Here is a 13,652-nt window from a genome sequence, read left to right as displayed (position 1 = left end):
ATACAATTTGATGTTGCTGAAAAAGAAGGAGTGAAAAGTGATGAATATCCAAATTGAGTGAACTGAAGAAATCACTTGGAGAAAGTGAAAAGGAGAAAGTCTGAAATTCAGCTGTCTGAAGTAATCCAAAGTTTGAAGAAATACAGTAGTGGAGTAGTAGAGGCTAAGACAAAAAACAAGGTAAAAGTAGTAAAATGGCTAACATAGAGAATAAACAAAGTAGATGTGCCTTCTTAAAAAGATGGTGTAGAATGTGCTGCTGCTGTACTGGATTATTAATGCTACTATGGGGTATTTTAGCTTTATTAGTTACATTTAGAGTTTCAATAGGTACATTTGAAATACATACTGAGAATGAGACAAATGTAGAGAAGAATTCGCAAAAAGTAGTTCCAACTAGAATTAGTAATACTTACATGCATAAAGATAGGTCAATTAATGATTTTTCTAGTAATGTTTTTTCAAAGCTGTTATACGAATATGTGAAAACAATGGAAGTAAGGGATTGCTACGTTTGTATGCAATTACCTGCATCCGTTTCAGAGGGTGTTACTTATCACCATTTACCAGCTACGTATGGAATTTCTTGTAGTGTACTAAGTAGTGTGTTTTATTTGTTAGGGAAAATAGATTATAAGATGTCTAACAAAGATAGTATTTTTGGGCACTTGCCAATGAACAAAGAGCTGAATCCAGCTAAAGAAGCTAATATTTTTGGTGAGATTTTTATTGAAAAAGAAGAATTAACATTAGATTACATTTTTAAGAATAATTTAACTTGTAGTTTGGAAGAAGAGGAGAAAGCTTTCCTGAACATGGTGGAGGAGAGGAGATTGAGTATGCATGAAAAGGCAGGGAAATATAAAGTGAGTGAGACAATTTGGGACATTGAGATGGGAAAGGAATTGAGAAATGGGGCTAGTCCAACTTTAGCTTTAGATGCACCACAGAAGGGTAAGCTGTGCATTACAAGAGGGAAATCCCAATATGATACATATTTTGTTGGGACTAGTGAATGTCATGATACATACTTCATTGCAACAGGATGGGGTTTCAGAGGTGGAGAAGATACAATTTTTCCAGGAGTGTATTATGTTTGTGGGAACAAAGCTTATTACAAGTTGCCTGACCATTGGTATGGCACGTGTTATGTGGGCCTGGTTTTTCCAAAGATTTTTCATATAGATAGAATAGAAGATGTAGAACATATTAATTTACTAATGCGCTTCAAGAGGGAAACTTGGTTTGAAATTGTGGGTGACATTTTTGGAGCTTTAATTCCAGCAGTGGGAATTTCTTTAAATGCTAATGGGATTCGGAAATTGTCAACAGTGGTGGATCGCTTATCGACAAATACCGCTGGAGGGTTTCTTTTGGTGAATACGGAATTAATTGCCGTACGTGCTATGTCTATGCAAAATAGACTTGCTCTTGATATTCTATTGGCCAAGGAGGGTGGAGTTTGTGGAATGCTGAAAGTTCAACATTGTTGCACTTACATTCCAGACGAAAGCAAAGACCTGAAGGTCTATATCAAAAATATTACTGATTTGCATGAAGAATTAGTACCACTTGAAGCTGAAAGTATCTGGACTAAAATAGCTAATAAGGTGATAGCTGTTAAGAGTTTTATTGCAAAAATAGGTAGTACTATTATAGGTAAGATATTGTTTCCTTTAACTTGTATAATTGTTGCTTTACTGATATTGAGATTAGTGTGTGTGTGTTGTAAAAACAGGGGAGGGAGAAAGAAGTTAATCAAAAGAAACAATGAAAAGAGAAATAAAAAGTTGAAAAGAGAACCACAAGAAATTGAATTAGAAGAATTAAGGGAGAGTGTCTATTTAGAAACAAAGAGGGATGATGAAAGAGTGTCTGGTGTGTAGTGTTGTGTAAGGAGGGAAAAGACATTTCAAATTTCTCCTAAAATGGGACTAAATTTCACAAAATTTTTTTTTTTTTTGTGTGGATTATTTGGTGATAAAAATCACCAAAGGGGGGATTGCTGGAGCAGAGTTTTCTGTTGAAAATTCATTGGGTTTTGAAGCTTCAGTTGTCTAAACGTGGTAAAAATAAAATTACTAATTTTTAATCAAAGTCAAAGTCAAAACAGCTTTATTCGATTTTTAAAAGAAAAACCATAAAAGCATACATATAAAATAATTCATTTTTTACAAAAAGCAGTACAAATTAATAACAGTTAAAAACATATCCTAATTCATGGAGATCCTAAATCTTATAATGGTTTTAAGAAATGTTGAAACAGAGAAAATGAGGAATTCATCATCCAGCAATTGCAGTTTAACCAAAGCCACTCTACATTGCCTCAGCCCTAGTTTTTTTAAAACGGGTCGGAGCAACCTTTTCCTAGGTTCTGAGTAATATTTGCAAAAAAGGATACAATGCAGAGACGATTGAACGGAGACCTCGTCACAGGGACAGGGAGTAAGTTCCTTAGACCAACAGTTCATCACAGGAAAAGTCACTAATCTAAAAAAGGCATCAACCCTAAATCGGGTTAAAAGCATTCGAGAATAGCAGCTAGGGACAAGATTCAAGTATGGCTGTATGCCTTGCTTCTGAATAAGTAAATGGTTAGCCATAACGGAGCTCTTGCATTTCTCCAGCAACCAGCGTTTCTCTGACAGAAAGACCAGGCATAATTTCTTAAGTTTTTTTCTTGACAGTTCTGCCATGGTGTCTGGAGAATCAAAGAATTCCGGATGGCCCATCTCAACAAAAAAACTTTTTAGATATTTAAACCAGGAGATTTTTGGAGACCCATCTAGGCCAAGACAGTCCTTGATTATATCCCTGTTCAAGCCCGTCTCGGTGCCCGACCAAACTTTATGCCACAACAGAATGGGCTCTAGGTTAATGAGGTCTGAGATATAAGGTACGCCCAGCTCTTGATGACAAACGTAAGAGGAAGTGGACCCAGGTACTGCCAGTAAAAAACGAAGAAAAACATTTTGACAGATCTGGATGGTCGAGGCGTTTCCTATACCCCAAATTCCTGCACCATACAGTGCGGTGGATACACATTTGGCTCTATAAATGTCCAACAGCACTGATACAGGACGACCCCCTACCTTATTAGAGAAATGTTTGACGGCTCCTATAGCTCGTGAGAAGGCTAATTTTCTTGATTCCCTTGCTGCTAGCCAAGTGCCCTTTTTGTCAAAATTAATACCCAGATAGGAGAAAGTATTGACAGTCGCAAGTTTTGTGTCAGATAAAAAAGAATTGCAGCGAAGGTTCTTCTTTATTGTGCAGCACATAGTAAAAGTTTTGCTGATATTGATCTTTAAACCCCTATTGCCCATGTACTCTGAGAATTTGCTAATCGATCTTTGTAGGCCGATTTGAGTCCGGGCCATAATTACAGCATCGTCTGCATATAAAAGAATGGGGATGTGGGAGTTGCCGATTTTTGGAGAGTCCTGCTTATCTTCCAGGAGGTGAGATGCGACTGAGTTAATATATAGGTTAAACAAAAAAGGAGCTAAAATGCAGCCTTGTCTCACACCCTTTCCTATAAGGAATTTGGAAGTGCACTCCCCCTTATCTCCGAAACGAACCCTAGCACCCGCATCTCGATATAGTTCTCTGATAAAAATTAGAAGGTTTGGGTCCACACCCATGTCCTGCATGGTTAGCCAGAGTTTGTTGTGGTTGATGCCGTCAAAAGCCGAGCTTAAGTCCACAAATGTGAGGAATACATTTTCGTTTTTTGCCTCAACATATTTGGCTACTAACAGAGCTAGATTCAAACCTTGCTCAATAGTTCCCAAACCTTCCCTAAAACCATATTGGAACTGGGAGAGAATACCTTTTTCGTCGGCCCATGTTTGCAGTTTATTAAGTATAACTCTCCCCGCGATCTTCATGAGAGAATCAAGTAAGGAGATCGGTCTATAACACTTCGGTGTGTTACGATCTCCTTTCTTGAAAATGGGGACCACGATGGCTTCCTGCCAAGTCCGTGGGAAACCCACTTTAGTAAAGCTGTTAAGAACATTGGTTAAAAGAGGAGCCCATAACTTATTGTTTGCCTTATATATATCCACGGGTATTCCGTCCGGGCCCGGAGCCTTTCCCGCTGGGCTCTTATCAATGGCTATCAGTACTTCGTCAATAGAGAAGGCAACGTTAATTGGATAGTGCAATCTATCCTGTAATCTTAAATTTTTCCCCCCTTCTGTAACTACCGTGGGGTCTTCTTGATAGAGTTCCCGAAAGTAAGTCACCCAAGTCTCTTCAGTGATTGCTATTTCAATAGAGTCTGATTCATTATTAGTAAAAAAAGGAGCGTTCACTGCTTTCCAAAAGGCAGTATTGTTTTTAGATTGACAGGCTTCTCGGAGGGTAAACCACGCATCCTGTTTAATTTGTTTCTTCCTTTTTTTAACTGCCTTTTGATAGGCGGATCTGGCCGATCTGACATCCACCATTACTCTGGGGTCTCTCTTTAGTTGGGTCAATAAGTAGGCGTGAGTCCTACTACACTCTCTGTCAAACCACCTCTTGGTTTTGTTAGCCCCATGATGAAGAGGTTTTGTAAGTAAATTCCCAATTTCCGCAGAAATACTAAGGAAAGCATCGGTCACTTTTGAGGGATCGGCGCTCTCAATTAGACAAATATTGAATTCATCTACCCTGGAGCGGATTAAAGTACCGAGGAAGGCCGCTGGTTCTACTTTGTCCCATTTTAAGGTATAACCATTCCTCCTGGCAAGCCGCAATCTATGGTTGTATAGATTCTGAACCGTGGAGTCGGTGTTGCTTTTAGCCTTCGGAATGGCCAGGGACAAACTGAGGGGTAGATGATCACTCATTGCTACCTCGCGTAATTCAAACGAGCAAATGTAGTCAGAATAGCGTTTAGATATAAGCAGGAAGTCAATGATGGAATTACATCCTCTGCCTATAAAAGTGGGGCTTAATGGGACTGATGGAGAACAAAGTTCGTTAGCAAAACCCAAATCCAAGGAGAAGAGTATGTCGTTTAGATTTTTTCCTAAAGGGGTGTGGGAAAAATGTGCAGAAGGAGCACCCTCCCTATCCCCCAGGTCACATATGTTTTGATCACTGAATGGACATAACGTGTGATTAAAATCGCCAATCCAAATAACACAGGTATCAGAGGAATCCTTGTCGTCCAAGTTTTTTAAGGATTCAGTTAGTTCCTTAAGTGTTGAGGCCCACAGATCTTTCGGTATGTTGTTATAAAAATTTATCAGATCTATATGTAACTTCCCCCCAGCGTGATATGCAGAATTTGGTAAAAAGCAGAGACTGGTGCAAAGGAGATTTTTATGTCTTTTACACAGTTGGAAATATAAGTGCATAGACCCCCTTTGTTTCTCCCTCTAGTGGTGGGTATTGCAGGAGTGTGATAAGTTCGGTAGCCCATCATATGAATGGGATCAACCGTCCAACATTCCTGGAGGCAAATGAGCGAAAACGTTTTCAAAAAAAGTGATACAATTTGTGTCTCCTAGTCTGGAGGACAGACCTGCAATATTCCAAGACAAAAGGGTGAGGTCAGAGCATGTGTCAGCCTCTTGCAAGGAAGGAGGAATAGAAATTTCACAAGAAACAACATTGACAACCGGACCACTGTTTGGACTTAAGGGATAATTCGGAGTCTCTACCGTCATAAAGTTACTAAAAGTAGTATCAGGATTAACCCGAGGGGGGACTATCAATTGTGCTGTCTGTTGATCAAATGATTTTAACTCTTCCTTATTTACAGCCCTCCCTACAAGTTCTGAGGCTGGGGGGTCATTCGGGGGCAGTCAATCAACCGCATCTAGGCAACTGTACCTATTTGCGCATGAAAAGGACTCCAACCAGTCCTGGTCGGTTATAGCCATCCCGCCTCTTTCAGAGTTGCCGTTAGCTTTGCCTCGCCCAACCTGAACCCACCAGTTGTTATTAGCTTGGGGAGGATAGAAATAAGCAAGTGGGAAAGGGGTAATGCTGGTAAAATGTAAGGAGGATCGTGTCTGTTGGATGTGTTTAACCGCATGAGGGTTGCTAAAATTAATCACAATACAGTCCCCTGTTATATCTTTATTTCTTCTGCCCACCCAACTAACTCTCCGCACAAACAGAATCTTTGCGTGGGTACCAGGAGGGAGTGGTCGGTTGTTATTGAGCCAATGCATTGTTTTGTTCTTTAGCTCGTGATATGACTCAGTAACGTTAGCTCCAATACAAGGTACACCCGTCAATACAATAACATATGGGTCGGATTCTGGTGGAAGGTCTAGAATGGGTAGGTTATGTACGTTTTCATTGGGCAAAACCCTTCTACTAACTTTCGCATTATTATTCTGTACCGTGTCGTTTGAAACTATTATATTAGCCTCTGGGGATTTCTGCTGAGGTATATCTGCTATAAGTTGATCTTTAGTGGCACTAATGCTGGTAGATTTTTCAGTGCAAGCAATAACCTCGCCGGTTCTCCGGGATATATCTAATGGCCGGGCCAAGTGAGGAATAGTCAGGAGAAGAGAGGTTTTCTCTGTAGAGTTACTTGCAATATTAGCTGGTGCGGGGGATTTACTATGCTCTCTATGTAAATCTATCTTCATTAGTTGATTAATTTCAAGATTTGTTAGAGCAGTTTGTTCTATTTTTTTAAGGCGCTCTTCTATCTTGATGAGCCTATCTAAAAACGGTCGGGTAGAGTTATCAAAAATTTCCCTTATTTTTGAGAGGAAACCCTCATCTATTTGCGTGGATTTGTTTGGGGTTACTTCAGACAGAGTTTGTTCGTTAGTCCCCAGAGAAAGATTAGACGGGAGTTTATCGTTTTTGGATTTGCTCGGTATAGATTTATTCCCCTTTTTGCCACGCGGGGCAGCCTTTTGTTTTGGTTTGGCCCCTTGGGTTGAAGCAGGAAGGGGGGAGGTGACATCGGAGATGGCATGTGATTGAGCTCGAGTCGAAACACCGTCAGATTGGACATTCACAGCATCAGACGAGATGATGTCAGATCTGTTGGTATTTCTAACAGTATTAGCCCTTATCCCTTCCAAGCTAGAGTCCATAGTTAAGTCAACACTACCCCCCTCGCAAATCGTACCATTATTTGTACCAGAAATAGTATTACAAGGCGCAGGTGAAACAACTGTGGCAATAGTCCCTAGAGAAGAACGTTTGGCAGTAAGCGAGTCCAACGAGAGACGACGCTCTGTTAAGTCAATTTCACGTTCTAAAATGTTAGCTGCCCTAACAATGAAATTGTCCAGAGTTCCAGCCAGAGTAGTATTGGTAGCGGAACCCTTAGCCCTAGGCATTCTTTCTGCAAGTTCTGATATATATATCTCTCTCACTAAGAAGGCCGAGTTGCAGGGGGGGTGGCCCAGCCCAGTGTCTCCAGTCTCGAACGGCCTCAAACGGCCCGCTCTTTGCCCGGTCTTAGCCCCGTGCTAAGACCCGCGCGCGTCCCGCTAGCGCGTGAGGGCAAGATTATGTTTATAAAGGAAAAGGAAACGGTGTTGGGGGAGGAGTCGGGAAGAGGACCAGGTGCGGATGATCAGCTTCCCGCACAGCACCCTGGTCCTCGCAGTCCCGGTTACGCCGGTCGCTCACCGTAAAACAAGCATCCAGCAACGTCCCCTCACCACAGCAGAGCACAGCACAGCGCAGGGGGGCCAACAGCGTGGAGTCAGGGCATCAACAGGGCATCCACAATGACCCAGGCAGTGAACAGCGAAGTCCCAGTCCCTCGAGCGGCGCCCGCGCAGCGGGGGCCGCGAGGCGCGATGGAAGATCAAAAGGCTGGGGTAAGAATCCAGGCAGTCCTAGCAGTAACGAGCAGCACAAACCAGTTTCTCCAGTTTATATGCTTGGAAAGTTCCTCATTAGGTATGCCTGAAATGTGTAAGAGAGGCAAGGAGGCAATGATTCTATTACTTACTAGTTATCTTGCTTAGTCTGAATCTTGATTGCTCTTAATCTGTTCTTCCTTGCTGCTTGCTTTCCATCTCAACCTTCCGTAATAGAAAAGCACTGTTCAGACCTGCTTGTGGTGCTGCTGGAGCAGAGTTTTCTGTTGAAAATTCATTGGGTTTTGAAGCTTCAGTTGTCTAAACGTGGTAAAAATAAAATTACTAATTTTTAATCATTAATTATTTGTTTTGTGTAAATGTTTTTTTTATTAATCAACATGTATGTATTAACAAGAGAAAAACTGACACGAGGGAAACGCTTATATGTTGCTATTGACAATGTGCATGTTTTATTAAACAAACGTTGCTGAGTGCTGTTTATTTTTAAGCACGAAACGCTTTTGAATTAATGATTTTCTGTGTTGCTAAAGCTAGATAATTGCATATACATAAGGGTATTAGTGGGGTTAACACTGTTTAATCATTATGCTGTGGTAACGTTGTTTTGTCTCTTTTAATTAAGATGGTCTATTGTGGCCTATTGTGGCCTACTAAAAGATGGCTGACTTTTGAAGCCTGGGTTCGAGTGAGAATTTGTGATGGAAAAGGCCTTGCTGAATATGGACGCGAGTCATCTGTCCACAGTCCTTGCCTGGTTAAAACTTTCCGTGAGGACAGCAGCAGATCTGGGCATGTTTCCAGATGTATTGGGACAGCAGCCTTGGCAGCCTTGGAAAACAAAGGAGCTTTAAAGAAAGACTCTAAGCTGTGAGCTCACCAGAGGAAATATGTGGAAGTTGAGAAGAAACATTTTAAGATTTAGTTCCTGTTCTGTCTTTTTATTTTTGTGACTTTTTCTGAGCGGAGATTTTTCAAAATGTAGCGATGCTAGATCCTTTCCTTCTCGCTCTGCTCAGCGGTTTGGCGGATGAAGAGAAAATTAAATGTTTCTTTCCTTTGTTTGAATTATTATAAATATATTAGACCAGAGAGGGTTCCATTCCATTGCGGTTTTACTTTCTTCCCAAACCTGCGTTGGTGAGGATCGATGCTGTAAGGACGGTGACTTGGGAGATTTCTACCGAGAGACTTGTCCTGATGACCCATTCTGACATTTAGCTAGAATAGGTAATTATGAGAAAATGATTTATTCTGATTAATTTCTTTTGACTAAACTTTAGATAAAAATCATAACTTTAATACGGTGTTGGTGATTATTTCTTGTCAATTATTGAGTACTCTATTTGATTATTGATGTATAGATTGTTTAGATTATGACAATTGCAATAGCTAGGTCTTATCGACCTCGGTGTAGGTGTGGGGTTTAGGAGTTTAGGATTGTTCTTTCCACAGGTTCGATGCTAGTAGAGTATTTGAGTATATGTTAGTGAAATGGGCCCTAGTGTATGGTGAGTGTATGTGCGTGTAACTGTGAAATTACTCTATCCGTGGAAGTAGGGAGATTTTGTACACCCCAATCTGCATCAGTGCTTGGTATCAATGCTTCTAGATTCGATCCATTATGGGCTCCACCTAGGATTGTGGGTCATCAAATGTTTGTATTTTGAAATCCACAAAAGGTTTATGGCTTGGTGGTGGATTCGTCTCAATCCAGTTACAACTGAAGACTACTAGTAACTAATCAAATTGACATAACAAATGAACACCAAAGATTTCCTCAGTTCCGCATGTTTTTCACTAAGCAGCTACTACCAGTCACATTTCTTCAGCACGTAACATAGATCTATTACTTTATTTGTTCTTTTGTTAAATTTATTATGTTTTGACACGGTACTCTTTCTTCATCTACAGAACAAAAGTGTCGACGAAATATTACAGAAAGTAGCACTGAAAGTATAGCACTGGACTTTTTCTCAGACCATCAACTCTGAATTGTTTGTTGTTGTAAGACATTTATTGTGGAGGGAAATCTAGTGAATGAAAAATAGATTGTAACTAGTTGTCTATTTCAGGTTTTGATGTTAGCACCGTTTTATAAGCGATGTGTTTCAAACATTGATAGAAACATTTTCTGCTTGCAGCTATGAGAAACCACCAAGTAAGATATTTTCTTGTGGAGTTACGTGCTTCGATGGAACAGAGGATGTGCCACATGACTTGGAAGGTAAAAGTGCTATACCATGAAGAAATGCATGCTCTCATTTGATTGTCCTGGCATAACAAAACACTATATTGTTAGTTGTAAAATTGTGTAGTCTTGTTTATAGTAAGCGTGTGATTTATACCTGACCAGAATTGTCATCAGAAAAATGTAGCATATGTTAAAAAGCTACTCTCACTTTGGAAATTTTGTCTAGATGTTCCAGAGACAGGGCTAGATGTTATAAAAGTGTTTATTTCACAGCTCCACTTGGAGAAAATGCTAGAAAAACAAAGTTAATTTCTATTTACCTCCCAAAATCTAATTCAATGGTGAATTTTTGGTAACTTTAGTGGAAACATCTCTTTATAAAAATGTACTTTGGTCAGTCTCCACCAGAACTGGATTGAAATCAGTTCTTCCACTCATTACACCTGCAGAGGCAAATGCATATTCCAGGTTGGAGTTGATGACTGCTAGAGGACAGCAACCTGGGCTCTGGAACCCGTAAGGCAGAGATGTTGCCAGCACCTGTTGACTTAGCAAGGATAAACCATTTAGAAAGGGTATAGGACAGCTTGCACAATTATGTACAGTCTGAGTCCTTCTTTTGACTTGATGATCCTTAACAGGGCTGACAGAATATGCTCCCATTCAATCCCTGAGTTCTCCTAGACAACGTTGAGTCCAACCTAAAGAAAATAGACAGTATAGGGTAGGGATCATTCTCTACTCATTGCTAGTGCACAGGATAAGACTGACGCCTCACCGCCACCTCATCAGAACATTTCCAGGCCTAGGAAGACTACACCCTTAAGAGGAAGGCCCTGCAAGAAGAAAATGACTCAATGACTCCTAGCTCCTGCTGGAAGGAGTGGACTCATGCTGACTCCGCCTGGCATCCAAGGACTGGAACTGCTTTCCAAGGATCAGGTGGCTGACCTTCTGTTTGCCTGCTCCAGGGACACACAAAGCAGAGTGTATTCTGATGCTAACAATGCCCAGCTGACCACAGAAGACTGGACCCTGAAGGAGCCCTGGCTGGAGAGAGATGTGATGCCTAGAAGCCTGCCCTGGGAACCGTGGGGTTTCAGAAATGACCAGAAGGATGGAGAAATGTAAGACCAAGATATGGTACTGAGGTTACCCAGGGAGTTTACATCCTAAGCGGGTTAGAAAACCAGGTTTGTCACACTCTAGGCTTTTGACCATGCTGGAAATGGTTTCAACTGGACTTTTTGATGAAAGTATCCGGGGCGTAACACAGGACGCTGCAGCCCCCAGGGTGCAGAGGGCCTTCGAGCTGCAGGTGGCCCCCTCAGCACAGTACTCAGACCTGCGAGCTCCGGAGTAAATCCGGAGCATTGGCCCCTCCGTGTACCTTGCAGGAAGGCCCCCTCAACTTTTATTACACCACTGGAAGGTATCTACCTCGTGAACCCCTACCCAGCTATATATAGCTTTTAGCCTAGTCCGGCTGGAGGATTTTAAGAACTTAAAAAATTACTAAGTCAAACTTGGTCAAGGGTGAAGCAGCAAATTCTTTCCAGTGACGAAACAACTGTGGTGGCTATGAAATTCAGCTTTTCCCACTCTGGCATATACAGCTTCATGGGACCATTGGCTGCCTTGGAGGTTGCTACACTGAGGAATTTTTACTTCCATCTCCAAGACTAATTCCTAAGGTTCAAACTTTGACCGAGACAACCTGCTTGGTGTACCCCAACCCCATTCCATAGCCTGTTATCATACCTCAGTCCCAGTCAACCATGAGCTGATATTTTTCAATGTCTTCAATACTTTGGTTTAAACCTTTTTGCTTAAAACTTTAAAAAAATTCACGTCTCAGGATCTCCTTCTCTGATTTTAATTAGTTTATGTCTTTTTCTCATTAAATATTTTGTCTATTTTTATAAATAGGCTTCTGAATTTTATTGTGTTGTTTTCTTTACTTTAAAATGTTTGGTCCTGCTTGAACTTGGCGCACATTTCTTTGGGGAATTACCTGATGCTTGTGTCGTAGCTTATAGTCATTGAGCAGAGTTTCTCTGAAACTTGAGTTGAGACCTAATAAGGGTGTATTTATTAAGTTGGTAAGCCTTTCCAAATGTGTACTCCACTTTCTGACAGACTACTTGCTTTTTGAGTTCAACTTCAATGGTGCATTAGAGCTATTCATGCAAATTCTCTTGTCAGTGAAAAGATACACAGGTCTCTGAGGAAGTTTAAGATCTCATTTTCATTTAATTCACTATGGTCCATTGCATCATGCCTTTCGAGTCGGCGGCATTGAACGTAGCACCTTGCTTGAATCCACCCCTCCAGTGAAACCTCATGTGCAGTGCAGTATCATACATGAAAAAGCGCCTTGCAATCTCTGGCGTCTTACCCCCACGGAGTGTTGTGCAGAAATCCAAAAACCTTTTTCCTATTCCAACACATTTGACTATATTTATTTACCAAATGTGCCGTCGCCATCTCATACCATGATCACATTTTTTATATTCATACACAGACCGCTCTCGTACTATGAGTGCAGCATATATTTTAATTTAGGATAGCATGAACAAAGAGCATTCTGTGTTATGCTTTTTTCTTCTCTTTGGTAGACTGTTTGATTGTGACCTAAATTGTGTTTCCAAAAGACTTTAGGCCCAAACCATGTTGCTCTCACTTGGATGTATATTTGGTCCTGCTATAATTTTCTGGGTTGGTATTCTTTAAATAGTCAGATTGTTTTGTATTGCATTTTATTTTTCTATTGGTACTTGGCTTGCTTTATGGATGCCATTGCAATCACATTTAATTGTGAACAGGTCTAATTTTACAAGTAAGCAAAGTTTTTGCTTTTTTAAAAAATAATCTAAATGAAATTAGTCATGCATTATTAACCAATAATTTAATATGCCATATGTGGTTAATTTCCAGTGCTTGATTTTCTGTCTTTTCAGCATTATAGGATAAGGATGGAAATTAACCTGAAGTAGCTGCCAGATTATCTGTTAAACACAGACCTATTACCTAATTTATGTGGGTTTCTTCCACATTGTAGATTGTTGTATTTCTATTACTCAAAGATAACTTCATACATTTTTTTTCCAGCATGGAAGGATTTAACAAGTGGAGAAGTCAACATTCACAAGCTTCCTGGAGGACATTTTTACCTTAAAGACCCAGTCAATGAAAGCTTTATAGTGAAGCATATTACAAAATATTTAGAAACTGCAGAAATGGACTATCTTCGAACATAAACCTTTTTTTATGTTAGAAAAAAAAAATCAAAGAGCCACCATATAGAGATTCATAATCAGCCGTTATGATTTATTTGGTTGACCTTTTTTTGAGACCAGAAATGATGAATAAAACATATACTAGATTATCAAGTGGTGAACGTGTATACCTACAAGTATTTCCTTCATTGGTTAATTTGTGCGGGTGGTGTTATGGGTTGGGATCTTCAGGAACACTACCCACCAGAAGCCCACCTTCCAGCACTACAGTTTTTGGTAGTTGAAATACAGATTATCATTATAGCTAGAGGAGAAGAAGGGTTTGACGGAGGATACCAACGGGATGGAGATCTGGAACAAGACTAAATCACCCGATTACTTCTAGAGTAAAATCAACAAATCAACATACACAATACA

At 40.4% G+C, this 13,652-nt stretch overlaps 1 protein-coding gene across 2 annotated transcripts in view; it reads left to right on the top strand.

Moving 5' to 3' along the window:
* Positions 1-13,384, top strand: part of OLAH (oleoyl-ACP hydrolase) — a 183,494-nt gene extending 170,110 nt beyond the window's left edge. For both annotated transcript variants that reach the window (XM_085631278.1, XM_085631279.1), the window contains exons 6-7: positions 9,947-10,029; positions 13,108-13,384. In XM_085631278.1, coding sequence (XP_085487404.1) covers positions 9,947-10,029; positions 13,108-13,256 — 232 coding nt within the window. In that variant the 3' untranslated portion in view covers positions 13,257-13,384. The remainder of the gene's footprint in view (positions 1-9,946; positions 10,030-13,107) is intronic.
* Positions 13,385-13,652: the final 268 nt, after the last annotated feature.

This window comes from Triturus cristatus, chromosome 10 (genome assembly GCF_964204655.1).
Source record: "Triturus cristatus chromosome 10, aTriCri1.1, whole genome shotgun sequence".
Classification (NCBI taxonomy): Eukaryota; Metazoa; Chordata; class Amphibia; order Caudata; family Salamandridae; genus Triturus; species Triturus cristatus.
This window is presented reverse-complemented; position numbering and strand designations above follow the sequence as displayed.